Here is a 19,984-nt window from a genome sequence, read left to right on the forward strand (position 1 = left end):
TTATTTTATTTTTTTGATTTAGTTTTTATAGTTTAAAATATCTATTTTTAGTTTCTTATTTATATGTGTGTGTATGTATATATATATATATATATTATTTTCCCTTTTAGTTATTGTTGTTTATTTTTTATTTATGTTATTTGCATTTTATAATGTGGCAAGTGCAACATTTTTTATGTTATTTTTTTAAAAAAATATTTTTAGTTTCTATAATTTTATTTACTTCTCTTTTATTCTTTATAATTTCATTTATTGTAAATGATTTTCAATTTTGATATCATATTTTTTAATATTGTTTGTGGTTAGTCATTGTATCATTAAAAATTGTTAAAACCTCTTAATAAAAAAATATTTAACGCCTTTACATTTTATAATTAAAAACTAATTTGAAGCTTCAAAACAATCATAAATATAAGTGTAAGGAAGCTAGAAGAATTGTTATTTTGCTTCTTGCAACAACCAATATATACAGCAAAGTTTAAAAAAATAAATAGAAACAAGCAAGCCTCATGACAGTAAAAAATCAAAACCACCAGAGAAGTTTCCAAGTTACATGGCTGAATACAACAAATACTTGTGCTGGTATTGCATGAACATGGTGACAATGATCAACATGTAGGAGCACACCATGTTCTCTATTTGATGTACTGAGAGAGCCACTTGAAGCCTTCTCCAAACCCCATCTTGCGAGCAATAGTGCACATGAACACTTCTAGAGGCCGAATATTGGAGTCCTTAAGATTGACCATGCCTTTTCCTGTAGTGAAGTTGGTGAGGCCCAAATGATACCTTAACTCCTCTTCTGATGCAGCATCAACTATGTCAATCTTGTTTCCTAGTACAAGAACAGGTACATTTTCTAATGAGTCATCAGATAGAAGAGCATTCAACTCCTTTTTTGATTCTGGGAACCTCTCCTTGTCATGTGCATCCACCACGTACACCACTGCATCAACCTACGTCATGCAACGTTCAATTATGCCAGATGCATCAAAAGTGCAAATTTAGGAGAATTTCTTATATTTAATAACTATCAATTTATTTTTTGGTTGTCAAGTATCTTCTACAAAGAATTAGAGACTAATCTTTCGAATTATTAAAATCTTGAAGGAACTAATCCCTCTAGACAATACTCTTGTACACATGAATCTAGAAATTGAACTTCACCACATAAAGAATACAATTATCAGTCAATTATACAACATCGTGTTAGTAATAACATGGATCATTTGCTTAAAAGTATAATATGTATATAGTTATTAACTTATACCCACAACAATGTATATATTGTTGAATTAAACTCAAAATATTTCATAATAATATTTAGATAAAATCTCAACCAATCACCAACCAGGGTATTAAACTATCAGTCTTAGAATACCCAAGAATTTTCTAATAATTAATTGACACTAATTACATATTTACTTCAATTTATAAAACATTTTTTTTAAAATGGAGAGTATATAAACTATTAAACGAAACGAATGAAAATCAATTTATTCTTTATTGAAGCTATACTAGAAAATGCTTACTTTCTAAAATTGTAGTCTAAATTGTTCGTGCAAATTTATCTCCTCAAGAAATTAATCACGCATATATTATTTAAAGAAGAACCGACAAATACATCACTCAAATAAATAAAAAAATAAAAATCAGCTTAAAATGTCCTATATTGCTTTGAAAATGTATAATTTATTTATTTATAAGGTTTAGAAAGTAAATTTGAATTCCAACTTAACATTACAAAATTAACTTATAAGATGAAAACACTAATATACACTAATTTAACTATATTACTAATCTACATAGGATCTCTACAAATAAAAATTAAAAAAAAAAATTGTAGCAGAAAGAAACCTTAGCATAATAGTCCCTCCAGACTCTACGAGCAATCTGGTGGCCACCCAAATCGAAGACTTTGAATTTAATATTCCCAATATTCAACTCCTCTGAAGTTGGGAATTGAGTGGGTTGATGCTGAACTAGTCTCTGCACAATTTCAACTTCTCAATGTTAATATGTATTCATATATTTAATTTTAAATTAACGTGAATTTGTGGAATTAATTTTAAATAAAAGTGAATTCAAAAATAACGTGATTTTTGTATTGAATGTTATTTGAAAAAAAAAATCTTGAATGCATAATTATAAATCTATCTAGGCAAATAAAATTCTAAAACTGAATTTTATTTAATAAAAAAGCTCCTAACACACTATAACACAAATAACTTTTAGTAACATTTAGAAAATGTTACTTAATTGTGTATAAATGTTACTAATTTACTTTAGCAACATATTATTAAATGTTGTATATAATTTATGTTGCTAAAAACTTTTAATAATATTTTTACATAATTAGGCAACATTTTTCAAATATTATCAAAATAATATTTTTGTAACGTTTTAATGATGTTGAGATTTTAAGGAAAGACATTCTGAATTAGTCACCACTAATTATATATAAAATATCAAAGTTCATTTATCTTAAGTATAACTATATAATTATATATAGTTTATATGAGTCATTCGTCTATTCAATGTGAAACTTTAATTATGGGTAATAATTAGAGATGAGAGAAATATATTTTTTTTATTCAGTGTGAAACTTTGATTTTAGAAACAATTATAGCAATATTTTTCAAAATAAAATGTTGCAAAATAACTTATGTGATATTTTTTTACTCGATATGAAACTTTAATTTTTTTGAAAATAATTAGAAAGAATAATATTAAAATAAAAAATATTACTCTATCTATAATGACATTTTTTAGAAAAATATTATAAAATAATCTATTTATTTAATATATAGTAACATTTTAACAAATGTAAGAAAGAAAATGTTATTAAAGAGTTAAAATCTAGTAGTGACAGCTGTGAATTTAAAAATTGATTTTGCTATAAATATAGTTCGATCATTTTAAAAATAATGAAATTAACTATAGAACATACCCATATATTAGAGTTTAGTAAAACTGTTTTGAATGATTGAACTTAGAATGTAACTAGAATGTTTATCAAATAAAGTATTGTAAAAATGACCTCATCTTTGAGCATTTGAAGCAAAGTGGTCTTGCCAGCGTTATCTAAACCAAGGAACAAGATCTTAGCCTCCTTTTGTGACAGACCCAAGGTTGCAAGAATTCCGTACAACCAATCAAGAAGAAACATTTCTTTTTTCTTCGAAACTTTTGATGGGATTATGAAAACAATGACAAGAATCAGAAGACACATAGAAAACTAAAGGAATGCGCGCGCTTTTATAATGGCATTGGTAACGTGTGAATAAATTAAATGTCAAATCACTCTTACTATCACATTTTTCATATACTCCTCTATACTTTGCTTAATGCAATACCCCTTATTTTAAAACTAATTTCCATATTTTAGGAGAGATATAATTATTGAGCCGTAAAAAATTGTTTTAAAAAATAGTTGTTAAAGAGTTTAATAAATATGCATAGAAAGAACAATAAATAAATAAGTGTTGGGTGTTGTTGACAGAGTGTGCACTGCATTTTGATTGGCTGGTACGCGTCATTGGGGAAGAATTGTTGTATAATAATTGCATTTTATTTGAAGGGGTTTTGATGCTCTTGTTTGTAAACCAATGACAGATTGACATCTTGTTTGTAAACCAATGACAAATTTACATGTGATTTTAATGAGGTGAGTCACCTTGTGAGCACGAAAGGTGTGACTTGAAAGTTGAATAATTTGTAAAGGTATTATGTTAGAGCATCTCCAATGGAGGGTTGTTTATAAGCAACTTCCTGTAGAAATAACTTTATTAAAATTTAAACAACTCATAAAGTGAGCCAGAATTAATATGACAGTAATGTGATACTGGAGGTTGCTTATAAGCAACTCCCGTTATAAATGCTCTTATGTGCCAAAATTTTGGGTGGTGAATCCTAGGTTCAAATGTTGCCACCTAATAAAATTGTGTTCATGTTATGTGCTGACTTATGCTGAAAGGTGTTAAAACCAGTGGATATGATTTGACATGGCTTTTTCCAGAGACTGAACGAAGCTCACAAATTTTATTGGGTTGCTTCCAATTTTTTTCACTTACAATTACAACAGACAATTAACTGGAGGCGCTCGAGTATGGAAAAGATTTTATATTTTCATTTAAAACAATTTCCTTATAAACATGTACTTGTTTTTGGGTGTATAGTTTTTTATGTTTAGAAATTAAAATACTTTATCATTTTTTTAATATACTTTTCATTATTTGGTAAAATTTACGCATTCCTATTAAAAAAACTCCATCTACTTTTATTTATTTATTTATTTGTGAAACTCACCTAAAAGTTATTAAATAAAAAATTATTGCTAATTTTCTTCCAAAATTAATAGAAAAAAATTGTTCCTTCAATTAACATACACAGGTACATGATTATTTAACATAAATGAAACTTAAATTTGTACCCTTTCCATTGATTATATTTTTAAGTTTAATCTTTAAGTAATTCATTTATATTCTTATTTTCCCAACACAGCTACTGCGAGATTACGTAGTAATTATTTTACCCCAAAAAATGGATTTTTTAATACGATATTTTACAATAAACCCTATATATATATATATATATATATATATATATATTAATTCATATTCAACAATTAGAATATATTACCCTCACTTTTCTGAGTAAGACTTTTTTTCCTCCAAACAAATATTTTATTGCTTAATTGTTGGTTAATTATGTTCCAAGTTTCCATTAGGTAGACTATTAACATAACTATATCTACGAAAAATATTTTCAGGATATTACCTTCTACGCTAAAGTCGGATGAGTTTATTATTATTATTATTATTATTATTATTATTATTATTATTATTATTATTATTATTATTATATCCTTTTTAATTTGCTTTCCTGCTTGGGAAGCAAATTCTAGATATTGTTCTGGTTATTAATGAGTTAGTATAGACATGACTAAAACATCCTCAAATGAATGAATGATTTTGAAGATTAGTTTTAAAAAAGCCTATGATTTTATAAATTTGGAGGGGGTTGAATTATATATATATCATTTGAATTAAATATTACAAAGAATTCCATAGCTCACAAGCTTAAGCATGATATGGAGTGTTTTTTGGAGTATTTACCAACATTTCCATTTTTCTTTGAAATCTTTATCCTCAATTTTTAGCTTGCTGAGTTCCCAACCATGATAACAAGTGATTTGTGAAAATTCATAACTAGTCATATAACAAGCCTCTACTTGATGAAAGTTGGAATATGACACTGCTCTCTGCCTTCGGAAGTCCAACATAGGTAATGGATTAAATTAGAAAGGGAAATTCCGTAAAAGGCTGATGTAAGCCCAATCAGAAATCCAAGTGGTAATGAGACAGCCCAAAATCAAAAGGCCCAAGGAGCATTAGAAGGCTTCTTCATATAATTGAACCCAAAAAACGAAAAAACAAATATTTGAATTTCGACTAGAAGAGGTATTTGGATTTAATTTATGATAATACCTCATATAAAATTATCTCTGCAGGAGGATACCAAAAAATCATTAGTGAATGATAGTGAAATTGGCATCCTAGATCCTTTTGTTTTTGTACAGAAAATTCCAAGCGTTAGGCTGTTCCATTACGACATTGTGCATCTAACCAGCTTACCTTGGCGTTGCCACTCACGGGTTTTGATGACATTCATGTATCCAGCAGTTGGAAGATTATGCACAACTTTATGAATAAATTATTTTCTATTTTGAAATTTTTTTCTGAGAACTGGTAAGAAAAAAAATGATTAACCATGTGAAAATGAACAAATTTCAGAAATGATTTAAACAGAAAATAGCCACAAAACATTCTTGGAAATAATATAAAAATAAATGGCTAATTTATAAAAATGAATGTCAAAAGAACTTATCATTTGCCCTTCTTTAATTTCAATACCAATTAGTCTTCATTGAAATCCACTACTATTACAAGTATTAGTCAACCATCTTCAAATGCAGGTTCAATCCGTGGAGCACATGATAGACAGGCATCAAATCAGAGCAGGGATCATACCCCGCGAAGAACCTACGCATGGACCCACCTAAGTCAACACAACTCTCACCAGCAATCTTCTTCACCCCTCCATCTCTCATGACCCTCCTCACATTTGCCGCTTCCTCCCACTTCCCCACTTCAGCATATATATTAGCAACAATAACCAAGTTCCCTCCCCTCCTTGGCTCCATCTCTAGCAACCTCTTCCTCACTCTTTCCCCAATCCCTGTATGGTCATGCACATCATGAACGGTGCATGCACTAAGTAACGTCCTCCACACGACCGGGTCAAGCTCAGGCATGCTCTCTACAAACTCATAAGCTTCTCTAAGACGACCAGCACGGCCCAAGACGTCAACCATGGCTCCATAATGCGTCATCAGGGGCTTGATCCCATGGACACGTTCCATTTCATGAAAATACCGGTAACCCTCATCCACCATCCCAGCATGGCTACAAGCACAAAGAACCCCAAGATAAGTCACATAATTTGGGCATATATCACGGTTACCATTACTCATCATTGCAAATAATGCAAGGGCTTCCTCAGCAAACCCATGTTGAGCCAACCCTAATATCATTGCACTCCACGTCCACACATTCCTCTTTCCCATTCTCTCAAAAATGGCCCTTGCATTACCCAAAGCCCCAGACTTTCCATACATGTCAACAAGAGCAGTGCCTAACTGAACACTTAGAACCACCCCTCTCAAAACCAATAGCGAATGAACCCACCTTCCCAGGCTCAAGTACCCCAACTTAGCACAAGCAGACAACACCACCACCATGGAAGTCTCATCAGGCTCAAACCCATAACCCCTCATTCTGAAAAAATACCCAATCCCATCATCCAACCTCAGACTCTCAACACAAGCAGTCATAACAGAGTTCCAAGAAACAACAGTTCTGTCAGGCATTTCCTCGAACACCTTACACGCATGCACAATCTTCTTACAACACCCATAAAAGTTAATCAAATTGTTACCCACGTAAACGTCGGAGTCCAACCCACACTTAACAGCGTCCGCGTGCGCCTGCTTGCCCTCATTAAGAGCACAAGAAGCAGCGCAACACTTGATGAGGAAAGGAAAGGTGAGTTTGTTGGGCATAACGCCGCGTTCTCTCATTTTCCGAAATACCCAGAAGGCTTGAATGGGGGAACCGTTGACGGCGTAGCCTCGGATGAGGAGGTTCCAGGAAATGGGTGATGGGGTGGCAGAGTGGTGAAGGAGGGTGCGCGCATGGCAGAGGTTGTTGGAGGGAGAGAGGGAGCAGAAGTAGACGAGTTGGGAGAGAATGTGGGTGTCTTGGTAGAGACCAGAGACGTGGATTTGTGCCTGGATTTGGCGGAGTTGGTCCATTGAACGACACGTGTTTAAGAGAGAGAGACATTGTTGCTTCTTCAAGAGGGACTGTGTTTTCGGTACTGGGAGCCGGACCAGGTTATGGGGACTCACGGCTATGCTGCTCCTGAATACATAACAACAGGTCATTTGCATGTGAAAAGTGACGTATATGGATTTAGAATTGGCTGTGGTGGAATAGAGAAGCAACTACGTAGCTAGCATATAGGTTGGTCGAAGCAAGATCGTGGGGTACTTGAAAAGTGGTTATGACCCTGGTGAGTTGAAGAGCGTTTTTAAGGTGAACGTGTTCAGTTGTTTTTACGCCGCTAAGATAATGGTTCCGAGAAAGAGAGGGAGCATTGTGTTCACTGCTAGTGGTGGGTCTGATGAAGAACCTGTGCGTGAGTTGGGGAAAATAATTCGAAAGTGAATAGTAGAGAGACCCATAACATCACGTACGTATTTAAAATAATAAATATCTCAATACAATATATAAGTAACATTTTTAAATCAAATTTAATAAATGTGAATTTTAGTTTTATATCATGTTATATTAAATGTAAATTCTGTCAATCTAATCATTAATTATAATTTTATATTATATTTTATCTTTATATTTAATTATGTTAAAATTGAAGATTATTAAAATGTTTATATTTTAATAATTTTGAATATATATATATATATATATATATATATATAAATGAAATATTAAATTATTTTGAATTAATAAAAAATTTTGTAAATGTAATTTAGGAGTGAGAACTTTCAATCTAATAATAAATTTTAAAAAAATTACATTTAATTAAAAATTATTAAGCAGTATAATAGTTAATAAAATATTATTTGAACATTTTAATAAATATATATATATATATTTATATATATATATATATATAACTAAAAATACTGAAAACATAGGTGAGTGCGATTTCAGATTAAAAAAACTAAAAATCTAATTTGGTTGAATAATTAAATAAATATTGGTTTAATTTTATATGAAAAGTTAAAAGTTCATTAAAATTTCTCTAAAAAAACTGATAAAATAGTTACAATAAAATATTATGACTACATAGTTTTGAAAATAAAAACTCAAACCTATACTCTAAAATAATTTTTAAAAAAATAATCATCATATGATTTAATAAATTTAACGACATTAGGACTCATTTAAATCACAATATATTCAATGCCGATCTAAAAGATATCGAATTTAGTCTGGCTATATTTGTCCCCAATATTTTACAACTTACAATTACTTTAAAGTTAAAACATAAGATAAAAATTTTAAAAATATAAAAGTTGCGAATCAATTTAGCTTAAATGTCTTTTAAGACTAAAAGTTTTATCGTTTGATCTCATATCAATTAATTCATTGTGTGCAACTTGTTTTTAAAAGTTACCTTAGTTAATTTCTTTTCTAAAACTACTTCCTCCCTTTTTATTTTGTAAAAAAAAAATATTATAATCTACTGAAATGTGTTCAGTCCACCTTCCCCTTTTAAGGAAATGAAAAACTAGAGGGGGGAAAATAACACTTTGCTTTTTTTTTTTTTTTAATAATAAAACATGATTTCACTCAAGAAAAGAAGAAGCCTCATGGGCCATCATTTAAAGAAATGAAAAAGAAAAAGAAACATTTAAAGAACTTTATCTCCTTCAGTAAGTCCTCCCAGGTCATCATAAATTAATCAGAGAGTCCAATATTGCTTTAAAACATCCGGTCTTAGACAAAAAAAAACTGCAACACACAATGCATTAAAATATTTTTTTTTATCGAATAGCACATTCCTCTCCATTCTTAGTTGTAAAAACATAATCAGAACAAGCCAGAAATGAGAAGGGAAAAAAAAAAAAAACTCAGCTACCATTCTTAAGTAACAGGGAAGAAAATGTACTAACATTCCAGATTTATTAGAGTTCCTGCCAAGTCATACCACCCTACAACAGAATTGAGTATTTCAAAGGAGAATATTCCCCCAAAAAAAATCTTTGAAGATACAAATTTTATCATGTAATATTATCACTGCAGTTCTATCAAAATCCAATCAAAAATCATCAAGAGCAAAAACAAGGGTAAAATATCTTCTGATGTAACTGCAGACGGTGCTAGTTGACAAGAGAAAGGGGAACTAAGAATGAATAAGGAGTCTACTTGATGTATTGGGAAAGCCACTGGAAGCCATCACCATACCCCATCTTGCGCACAATGCTGCACATGAACACTTCAAGGGGTCGAAGGTTCGAGTCTGTGAGGTTGATCTTTCCTTTGCCAGTGGTGAAATTGGTGAGGCCTAGATGATACCGTAGCTCATCTTCCGAAGCTGCATAAGGAATGTCAATCTTGTTGCCTAACACAAGAAATGGAACACCTGCCAAGCCTTCATCCGAAAGCAAGGCATCAAGCTCCTTCTTAGATTCCGCAAACCTCTCTTTGTCGTAAGCGTCAACCAGGTACACCACAGCATCCACCTGGAAAGACAACACAGGTGAGAATACTAAAGTACCCAACAACACTAAGCAGCATCAGAGTCATTGAATTGAAGCATAGGCAATGATGAGTGAAAAGCTTGTTTTTGCTAAAGAAACCAACACCCCTCAAGATGTTATAAATACTGGAAAGGTAAGCCAAACATATTAAACTGATAAGAATAGACACTACTACACTAGGGTCGGATTATTAGTGGAGAGTTAGGATAATATTCACATGATCCTAGATTTAAACTCTATTATCGTCATTGTAATTTTTACAAATAAAAAAAATGCAAACATATTGAGAAATTGGTGAATAGGAAATGTAATGCATTCAGATAATAAACAACAAAGATCATACGAACTTCAAAATTTAGTTTCAAGATAAATCTTCTCCCCCAAGGTGAAAAATGCATCAATTTACAATTGTGTCTTGAGTCTTGACTTTCTTCTAACGCTTAAAAAGGATGATTCAAGTGATTAGAAAGGCTAATAACTATCCTAGCACACAGATCTAGGCATCTGTTATTTGTTCCTGTACTCTTCTGTATGTTCTTTCTTTCTCATTCATAGGGGGAAAAACAGGATGTTCGGAAATCAACTAGTAAACACCTCAGGAAAAGTTTAAAGAGATGCTATAAGCAAAATTTCCAGTGTCAATATTTGCCTCCCATGCGTCAGATAAATACAAAGAGCTTCGTCTGAGTTTTTGAAGGCATAGATTGCTGGATCGGTGAGCACATACGAAAGTCAAGCCAATAGTTGTGTTATACTAAACTACTAACCAAAAGAGTGAATCAGAAAACAACTGCACAAAGCCAAAAGAGAAAAAAATGCATCAATTTACAATTGTGCCTTGAGTCTTGACTGTCTACTAATTCTTAAAAAGGATGATTCAATTCATTAGAAAGGCTAATAACTATCCTAGCACACAGATCTAGGCATCTGTTATTTGTTCCTGTACTCTTCTGTATGTTCTTTCTTTCTCATTCATAGGGGGGAAAACAGGATGTTCGGAAATCAACTAGTAAACACCTCCCCGGAAAAGTTTAAAGAGATGCTATAAGCAAAATTTCCAGGGTCAATATTTGCCTCCCATGCGTCAGATAAATACAAAGGCTTCGTCTGAGTTTTTGAAGGCATTGATTGCTGGATCGGTGAGCACATACGAAAGTCAAGCCAATAGTTGTGTTATACTAAACTACTAACCAAAAGAGTGAATCAGAAAACAACTGCACAAAGCCAAAAGAGAAAAAAATGCATCAATTTACAATTGTGCCTTGAGTCTTGACTGTCTACTAATTCTTAAAAAGGATGATTCAATTCATTAGAAAGGCTAATAACTATCCCGGCACACAGATCTAGGCATCTGTTATTTGTTCCTGTACTCTTCTGTATGTTCTTTCTTTCTCATTCATAGGGGGGAAAACAGGATGTTCGGAAATCAACTAGTAAACACCTCCCCGGAAAAGTTTAAAGAGATGCTATAAGCAAAATTTCCAGTGTCAATATTTGCCTCCCATGCGTCAGATAAATACAAAGGCTTCGTCTGAGTTTTTGAAGGCATAGATTGCTGGATCGGTGAGCACATACGAAAGTCAAGCCAGTAGTTGTGTTATACTAAACTACTAACCAAAAGAGTGAATCAGAAAACAACTGCAGAAAGCCAAAAGAGAAAAAAATGCATCAATTTACAATTGTGCCTTGAGTCTTGACTGTACTAATTCTTAAAAAGGATGATTCAATTCATTAGAAAGGCTAATAACTATCCCGGCACACAGATCTAGGCATCTGTTATTTGTTCCTGTACTCTTCTGTATGTTCTTTCTTTCTCATTCATAGGGGGAAAAACAGGATGTTTGGAAATCAACTAGTAAACACCTCCCCGGAAAAGTTTAAAGAGATGCTATAAGCAAAATTTCCAGTGTCAATATTTGCCTCCCATGCGTCAGATAAATACAAAGAGCTTCGTCTGAGTTCTTGAAGGCATAGATTGCTGGATCGTTGAGCACATACGAAAGTCAAGCCAATAGTTGTGTTATACTAAACTACTAACCAAAAGAGTGAATCAGAAAACAACTGCACAAAGCCAAAAGAGAAAAAAAATGCATCAATTTACAATTGTGCCTTGAGTCTTGACTGTCTACTAATTCTTAAAAAGGATGATTCAATTCATTAGAAAGGCTAATAACTATCCCGGCACACAGATCTAGGCATCTGTTATTTGTTCCTGTACTCTTCTGTATGTTCTTTCTTTCTCATTCATAGGGGGGAAAACAGGATGTTCGGAAATCAACTAGTAAACACCTCCCCGGAAAAGTTTAAAGAGATGCTATAAGCAAAATTTCCAGTGTCAATATTTGCCTCCCATGCGTCAGATAAATACAAAGGCTTCGTCTGAGTTTTTGAAGGCATAGATTGCTGGATCGGTGAGCACATACGAAAGTCAAGCCAATAGTTGTGTTATACTAAACTACTAACCAAAAGAGTGAATCAGAAAACAACTGCACAAAGCCAAAAGAGAAAAAAATGCATCAATTTACAAATGTGCCTTGAGTCTTGACTGTCTACTAATTCTTAAAAAGGATGATTCAATTCATTAGAAAGGCTAATAACTATCCCGGCACACAGATCTAGGCATCTGTTATTTGTTCCTGTACTCTTCTGTATGTTCTTTCTTTCTCATTCATAGGGGGAAAAACAGGATGTTCGGAAATCAACTAGTAAACACCTCCCCGGAAAAGTTTAAAGAGATGCTATAAGCAAAATTTCCAGTGTCAATATTTGCCTCCCATGCGTCAGATAAATACAAAGAGCTTCATCCGAGTTCTTGAAGGCATAGATTGCTGGATCGGTGAGCACATACGAAAGTCAAGCCAGTAGTTGTGTTATACTAAACTACTAACCAAAAGAGTGAATCAGAAAACAACTGCACAAAGCCAAAAGAGAAAAAAAATGCATCAATTTACAATTGTGCCTTGAGTCTTGACTGTCTACTAATTCTTAAAAAGGATGATTCAATTCATTAGAAAGGCTAATAACTATCCCGGCACACAGATCTAGGCATCTGTTATTTGTTCCTGTACTCTTCTGTATGTTCTTTCTTTCTCATTCATAGGGGGAAAAACAGGATGTTCGGAAATCAACTAGTAAACACCTCCGGAAAAGTTTAAAGAGATGTTATAAGCAAAATTTCCAGTGTCAATATTTGCCTCCCATGCGTCAGATAAATACAAAGAGCTTCATCTGAGTTCTTGAAGGCATAGATTGCTGGATCGGTGAGCACATACGAAAGTCAAGCCAGTAGTTGTGTTATACTAAACTACTAACCAAAAGAGTGAATCAGAAAACGACTGCACAAAGCCAAAAGAGAAAAAAAATGCATCAATTTACAATTGTGCCCTGAGTCTTGACTGTCTACTAATTCTTAAAAAGGATGATTCAATTCATTAGAAAGGCTAATAACTATCCCGGCACACAGATCTAGGCATCTGTTATTTGTTCCTGTACTCTTCTTTATGTTCTTTCTTTCTCATTCATAGGGGGAAAAACAGGATGTTCGGAAATCAACTAGTAAACACCTCCGGAAAAGTTTAAAGAGATGCTATAAGCAAAATTTCCAGTGTCAATATTTGCCTCCCATGCGTCAGATAAATACAAAGAGCTTCGTCTGAGTTCATGAAGGCATAGATTGCTGGATCGGTGAGCACATACGAAAGTCAAGCCAATAGTTGTGTTATACTAAACTATTAACCAAAAGAGTGAAAACAACTGCACAAAGACAGAATCTAAAATATAGATGCTGAGAATATTCAAAGATTTACAGAAGCAGAAACAATAATACATCAACAAAATTCTCAGTTACAAACACCTCATTATAAAATCTTGCAAACCATATTGAACAAGCCAGCACAGAAGTAAAGGTGCTGGGTTTATACTTATAGTGTCAGTGAAGAAGTCGTATCCAACCAACATATTTCAGAAATACTATACCAATTAAATAAAACCCAACAAAGTAAAGATTCAAAAAGAACTACAAATACAACAACCAGGTTATTATGAACATGTTGGTTGCACCACAACCTTGTCAAAAGCAGTTGAGCCAACAATGAAACAATAAAACCTTTCAAACCCCAGAAAACTATCATCAGCTACAAGTTCCACCCCATCCAAGTATGAAACAAACCCCACATTGAGAAACCCTAAAGTCAGAAAGAAAAATCACAGATTGTCATCCAACATAAAGATCAAGAGGCTGAAGCCAAAAAAAAAAAAAAAAAAGAAACCTTGGCATAGTAGTCTTTCCAAACCCTACGAGCAACTTGATGGCCACCCAAATCGAAAGCCTTGAACTTGATTTTCCCAATGCTCAATTCTTCGGAAGTGGGGTGCTGGGTGGGCTGGTGCTGAACTAATCTCTGCAAGGGAATTTCAAAATTAGAAAAATAAAAAATGAAACCTTGAAAGGAATAAAGAAAAAAGAGAAGAGAAGGGGAACCTCGTCTTTGAGCATGTGAAGAAGGGTGGTCTTGCCGGCATTATCGAGACCGAGGAAGAGAATCTTGGCTTCTTTCTGCCAGAGACCGAGGGAAGCGAGAATGCCATAGAACCAGTCGAAGAGGAACATGTTGTGTTGAGGGGAAAGAGAAAGAGACTCACAGATCGCAAGAATATCTACCTATATATAGCCCATACTTAGGTTTGGAACCATTTTTACTCGTTATAATTTTTTAAACAATTTTATTTTTAAATTTTCAAATTAAAAATAAATAATACTAAAATTTATTATAGTTTTATTATTCAAATAAATTAATTATTTCTAATCACTCAAGTCTTTAAATTATTAATTATTTATTTTATAATTTAATTTTGATTCTTTAATTTAATTTATAAATTTTTAAATGAAATATAGAGAGAAAATGGGTAATGAATTTTTCACTTCTGAATATGAATGGGAATTGAGAAACAGATAGAGAGAGATCCTGAATCACGTGTCTGCGCATGTGGTGGGAATGCTCTAATGTAATGCAACTCTGTTTTTTCTTCTTTTTTATTTTAATTTAATTTTTCAACATCTGACAGGAAACTGGAGGACCATGGTGGGTAGGTGGCTGCCTACTTGTGACTGCTGCTGAGGAGTAGTTGTGATTTTCATTCAAAACCCTTCTTTATGATGTACTAACAAGTATTTTAAGTTTTAAGATTGAATTTGGTTGATATTATCGAAATATTTATTGATTAAAAAAAAGAGATACAGTTATTTATATTTAATTAAAATATAACTTATTTTATTTTTTTTAAAAAAATAGTATAAAATAGTTTTTTTTGTAAAAAAATTATACTTGTAATTCATGTTAATTCTTTTAATTCTCGATAATTCTTTTTGTAGCATTCTTTTTGTGAGGATAGAAAAGGGTCTTTCAATTTTGAGCGTTGAACGACATATTTTTTATCTTTTTTAATTTTTTAAATTCATTTGGATAGTAATTTTTTAGTTTTTATTGTTAATTTTTTTTTATATTATTGTGTGTTTTGTATTGACTTAGTAGAAATTTTCAATTTTGCAAAATTAAAAAAAAAAAGTCTCAATAATGAGAATCATATGTAATAGTACAAAAGAAACATGGAGGATCGAGAAAGTTAATTTAGGGGGTGTATTGGATTAGGATTTTAAAGGACTTTTTTAGTGAAAAAAATCCTGCGGATTTTAAAAGACTTTGCAGGATTTTCATGACTTTTAAGATTTTGCAAGATTTTACAAGATTTAAAATCAGGATTTTAATGGATTCTACAATACTTTTAAATCAGGATTTTAATGGATTATGTGGGATTTTGTGAAGTTTTGACATTTGATAAGATTTAAAAAAAAATTCAAACATTCAAATTTAAAAAGAGTCAAAGATAAATAATTAAAAAAAACAATAATGTCTAAATAAATAATAATAATAATTCTCCATAATATTCTATCATCTTTTTATAGCATCCACTATCAATTGTAACAATTCATCGGAATCCTCCTTGGTCCAAGCTTCATAGTTTTCTTTCTCTTTTCCTTTTTCTTTATTATTTCCATGTGAATCTCCAATTTGAATTACTAAAATAATATATGATGAAAATCAGTTATATAAATAATTATGGATAAGAGACAAAATCAATAAAATTATATTATTATTTTTAGAAGCACACCAATTATACAAGATTGAATATATCTTGGCTATCCAAATAGATCAAATTTCTCAATCATTATAAAAAAAATGTAAAATCGAAAATATAGAAACAAAAGATAATTTTTTATATAAAAAAATTAGTATATTCAATACTGAGAAAATATTTAGATATATAATCTTTTTATATAAACGGAAGTATTTAGATATAGAGAATATATATATATATATATATATATATATATATATATAAAGAAAAATTCATAGTAAAAAATAATAAAATAATTGTTGAGTCATAAAAGGAGGGATAAAAGTAACAAATTCAAGGGAATGAGAGAGTTCGCAGTTTTTATGCTGAGAGGGTTCTTCCCCCAACTAAAGATCCATTTTCATCTCATTCTACTCACAGAAACCCTAACAAATTCATCTTTTATATATATATATATATATATATATATATATTTAGAGATTATGATATCAATTTCATCTTTATCCTTTTTCTTTTCTTGACGTGTGTTATAAAAAAATTACCACTTAAAAGTTGAAATTTCAAGCATTTTTTTTGTTATATAAAGGAACAAATTCGACTACATAGAATAAAATAAAACAAGTCAATTAAAGAGAACGAACAGAAAAATCGAGCAAGTCAATGACACTATCATTTACATATCAGAGTTTCACAAAATAGGAGAATGGGATGAGAACAATACTACAATATTATATATGAGCAGTGAATAATAGTATAGTATTATTAATAGAGAAAAAATGGAGAAGACAGGAGCATAGAAAAAAAAAGATGAAAAACTCACTTGAAAATTATTGAAACACTTGAAAAATCACTTCAAACAATCCTTCAAAATCCGTTGGGTTTGGATGAGATTGTTTTATGAATCTGGTATTTATAGATAACACTAGAAAGTCCTTCAAAATCCCTCTCACACAACAATCCTTTAAAATCCTTATATTTTTGAATACCAATGGATTGTTTTTAAGTTGTAAAAAATCTCAAATGAATACCAGTGGATTTTAATGGACTCTTTAAAAAATCTTCAAAATCCAGATTGAATACCACTGGATTGTTTTTAAGTGACATAAAATCCTGATTGAATACCAATGGACTTTTTTACTCAAAAAAAGTCTTTTAAAATCCTACGAAATCCTAAACCAATACACCCCCCTTAGAATAATTTTATACATAAAGTTGAATTAATATTGTTTGAACATCAACACAAAAGAGACAATGTTAAAAAAAATTAATAACATAGATTAAAAAGATTATAAGATTATAAGTATGGAGACTAAAAAATCCATATGAAATTACATGGATTGAAAAGTATTAAAAAATAAATACAAGGACTAAAAATGTGTATTTAAAATTATAAGAATTGAAAAGTAAAATAAGTGAAACTAGAGAGACTAAAAATATATTTTAACTTTTATATTTTAAAAAAACTTATCACTATATTTTTTTAATAAATTTAATATTTATATATATGTTATTTTATATTATATTTTTTTTACTTATATATAAAAGTATACATATATAATTTATATTATAAATTTATTTTATTTATTATTTAATAAATTAATTTAAATTTAATTATATATTTTACAATTTTTTAATTAAGTAAATAAATGACAACGAGCTAAAATATTTTAAAATATATTTTAATTAAAATTATATTTTTTTGTTAATAATTAAATTAAAAGTATCTTTTAAAATCTTATAATAATTATTATTTAATGATGTTAAATTAATATAATAGAAGAGTAATAGTATAGTGCTTGCGTCTCTAAGAAATAAATGTGTAAATTAATTAATATTTTAATATGTGAAAAGTGAATAATGTGATATTTACATCTTTTAAGATAATGAAGTTTAATTTACATTAAGAACATTAAATTAAATAAACTTAATTATATATTTTAATATAAAAAAATAACTGAATAATATTTTTATTAAGAAAGGATAATATAATTTATTCAATTTTATATTAATTATTTTTAAAATCATATTAATCATAATTTGGGAGTGATTCACGGTTTAAATTGATCATGCATAAATATTAATAATGATCTAAGAAAATTATATATATTTTTCTTATTATAGCACAAGTCTACATCATAATAAAGAAATAAATTCAAAATAATTGAAGAGTTTTGGTACTCATGATAATTGAAAGGTTTTGGTACTTCAAATTATGTAAATAAATAAATTTTAAAAAAATAAATTTAAAATAACATAAATTTTAGATTAAAAATTTGTAGAAGATGAATCTATCAAAAAGACTAATTCAAACAAAAAAATTGAAAGGTCAATTTTTATAATAAATTTTATTTATATGTGATACAATTAAAAATTTAAAACATAAAGTATAATAACATTATAAAAATATTAAAATAAAAAATAAAAATAATTAATAATACAACTGAAAAACTATTTTATATTATAAATTCAAAAAATTAACAAAAAAAAAATTAAAACATTTTAACAAAATATTAATATTAAACTATTTAATTATAATAGATGTTATATTAAGATAAAATTTAAAAAATATAAAAATAATATAAAGATATAGAAAACTTTATAAAGATAAATTATTAAAATATTAAATTAAAATAAAAATAAAACAAATAATTATAAAAAGAAAAATAAAATTAAACGACTGTACCAGTACCCCACTATTATAATGGGTACCGTAAAATTTTCCAATATTAAAATTAATCTAAGAAAATTATATATATATCTTTTATTATAGCACAAGTCTACATCATAATAAACGAAATATCTTCTTTAATGTATTTCTTTAGATACAATAATAAGATTATTTTTAAAAAAAACTTGTGAGTTGTCCACTTGTAGTCACATTTAATGAATTTCAGTTGTTATTTAATGAGTTTGATTCCTAACTTTATAACTTTTAATAAATTTTAATTAATAATTAAAAATACGTAAAAGAAAATAATGTTAGAGAATCTCTTACCGACACTTTTTTTTAAGGTTTTTGGATTTATTTTGTGGATTGACACAAATTATTATTTTTTATTTATTTTAATGTGTCGATTGATTATCAAGAGTCGAGGAACGATGTAATTTTTTATAATTATATCAGATCCAGGTTTAAAAAAATGGCAAGTTTTCTTGTATAAGTATTTTTATATTTAAGAAAAATTATAAATACAAATAATAAATATTTTTATTAAATGAATGGCAAATAAAAGTTAAAATTTAAAATTTCATACATATTATTTCAATCTTTTTAATTCGATTATAGTGGGTAAAAATACTTTAATAATAATGAATATTTTATTATAGGTTAATTTAATTAGTAAATTTTTTGAATTGTTTGATGTTTTTAATAAATTAATGCATTTAGAAATTTTTTTAATTGAGTTTCTAAACTTATAAATTGTTCATAATTATGCTTTGATTGTTGTTCTAAGTAATTCATGAAGGATTGGAGCAAGAGAAGATAATTTGTGAATGAAGGATTATAAATTGTCTATCACATTTTTGTCGTAAATATACATGAAATAATATAAAAAAACATAAGAAAAATGAAATGAAAAATATATAAAGCACAAGAAAATTATATAAATAACTAGATCTTAAGGAAAAAGGAGAAATGAATCATTTCCATGGACCTACCAAATTTATTCTTCCTCTGACTCGAGCATTAATTTTAATTCCAACAATTTGGTTACACTTTTTATTGGACTTTCATATACAAAGGATGTTAACAGTGCACTTTTTTAATAATTATTATATACTAAAAAAAATACAAGTTAAATTTATTAAATAAGAGATATAAGTCACAAATTTGTATGTATTTTAGTAAATTTTATCAAATAATTTATGCATTTAAAAACATTATTAAAAAATATATTGTTCACATTTCTCTTTTATTTATAATTTTTGTTATCAAACTCGTTATGTCATGTTTTGGGCATAAATATAGTATTTAAAACTTCCAATATTTTGCATTTA

The 19,984-nt window shown here is 29.5% G+C and overlaps 2 protein-coding genes, 8 non-coding genes and 1 pseudogene across 10 annotated transcripts; all 11 read right to left on the minus strand.

Moving 5' to 3' along the window:
- Nucleotides 1-345: 345 nt before the first annotated feature.
- On the minus strand, nt 346-4,208 carry LOC109814975 (small COPII coat GTPase SAR1A). Its single transcript, XM_020379521.3, has 3 exons — nt 3,041-4,208; nt 1,858-1,989; nt 346-956 (listed from the first exon to the last, which is right to left on the minus strand). Exons 1-3 carry the CDS (start codon nt 3,230-3,232, stop codon nt 636-638), a joined length of 645 nt encoding a protein of 214 aa, XP_020235110.2. The 5' UTR covers nt 3,233-4,208; the 3' UTR covers nt 346-635.
- A 1,629-nt stretch (nt 4,209-5,837) lies between these two features.
- On the minus strand, nt 5,838-7,815 carry LOC109814974 (pentatricopeptide repeat-containing protein At2g36730 pseudogene; annotated as a pseudogene).
- A 1,423-nt stretch (nt 7,816-9,238) lies between these two features.
- LOC109793045 (small COPII coat GTPase SAR1A) lies at nt 9,239-14,495 on the minus strand. The gene is made up of 3 exons (XM_083063238.1): nt 14,331-14,495; nt 14,119-14,250; nt 9,239-9,832 (listed from the first exon to the last, which is right to left on the minus strand). The coding sequence occupies exons 1-3, from the start codon at nt 14,457-14,459 to the stop codon at nt 9,512-9,514; spliced, it is 582 nt and encodes a 193-aa protein (XP_082919364.1). The 5' UTR covers nt 14,460-14,495; the 3' UTR covers nt 9,239-9,511.
- On the minus strand, nt 10,417-10,540 carry LOC145954038 (small nucleolar RNA snoR83). Its single transcript, XR_014431248.1, has one exon. It is a non-coding gene; the product is annotated as a small nucleolar RNA snoR83 (small nucleolar RNA).
- LOC145954035 (small nucleolar RNA snoR83) lies at nt 10,840-10,964 on the minus strand. The gene has a single exon (XR_014431245.1). It is a non-coding gene; the product is annotated as a small nucleolar RNA snoR83 (small nucleolar RNA).
- LOC145954032 (small nucleolar RNA snoR83) lies at nt 11,264-11,388 on the minus strand. The gene has a single exon (XR_014431242.1). It is a non-coding gene; the product is annotated as a small nucleolar RNA snoR83 (small nucleolar RNA).
- On the minus strand, nt 11,686-11,811 carry LOC145954031 (small nucleolar RNA snoR83). The gene has a single exon (XR_014431241.1). It is a non-coding gene; the product is annotated as a small nucleolar RNA snoR83 (small nucleolar RNA).
- On the minus strand, nt 12,112-12,236 carry LOC145954033 (small nucleolar RNA snoR83). The gene has a single exon (XR_014431243.1). It is a non-coding gene; the product is annotated as a small nucleolar RNA snoR83 (small nucleolar RNA).
- LOC145954034 (small nucleolar RNA snoR83) lies at nt 12,536-12,661 on the minus strand. The gene has a single exon (XR_014431244.1). It is a non-coding gene; the product is annotated as a small nucleolar RNA snoR83 (small nucleolar RNA).
- LOC145954036 (small nucleolar RNA snoR83) lies at nt 12,962-13,085 on the minus strand. Its single transcript, XR_014431246.1, has one exon. It is a non-coding gene; the product is annotated as a small nucleolar RNA snoR83 (small nucleolar RNA).
- Nucleotides 13,386-13,509, minus strand: LOC145954037 (small nucleolar RNA snoR83). Its single transcript, XR_014431247.1, has one exon. It is a non-coding gene; the product is annotated as a small nucleolar RNA snoR83 (small nucleolar RNA).
- Nucleotides 14,496-19,984: the final 5,489 nt, after the last annotated feature.

The sequence above is a fragment of the Cajanus cajan genome, chromosome 1, assembly GCF_000230855.2.
Source record: "Cajanus cajan strain Asha chromosome 1, NIPB_CcT2T_4, whole genome shotgun sequence".
Taxonomy (NCBI): domain Eukaryota; kingdom Viridiplantae; phylum Streptophyta; class Magnoliopsida; order Fabales; family Fabaceae; genus Cajanus; species Cajanus cajan.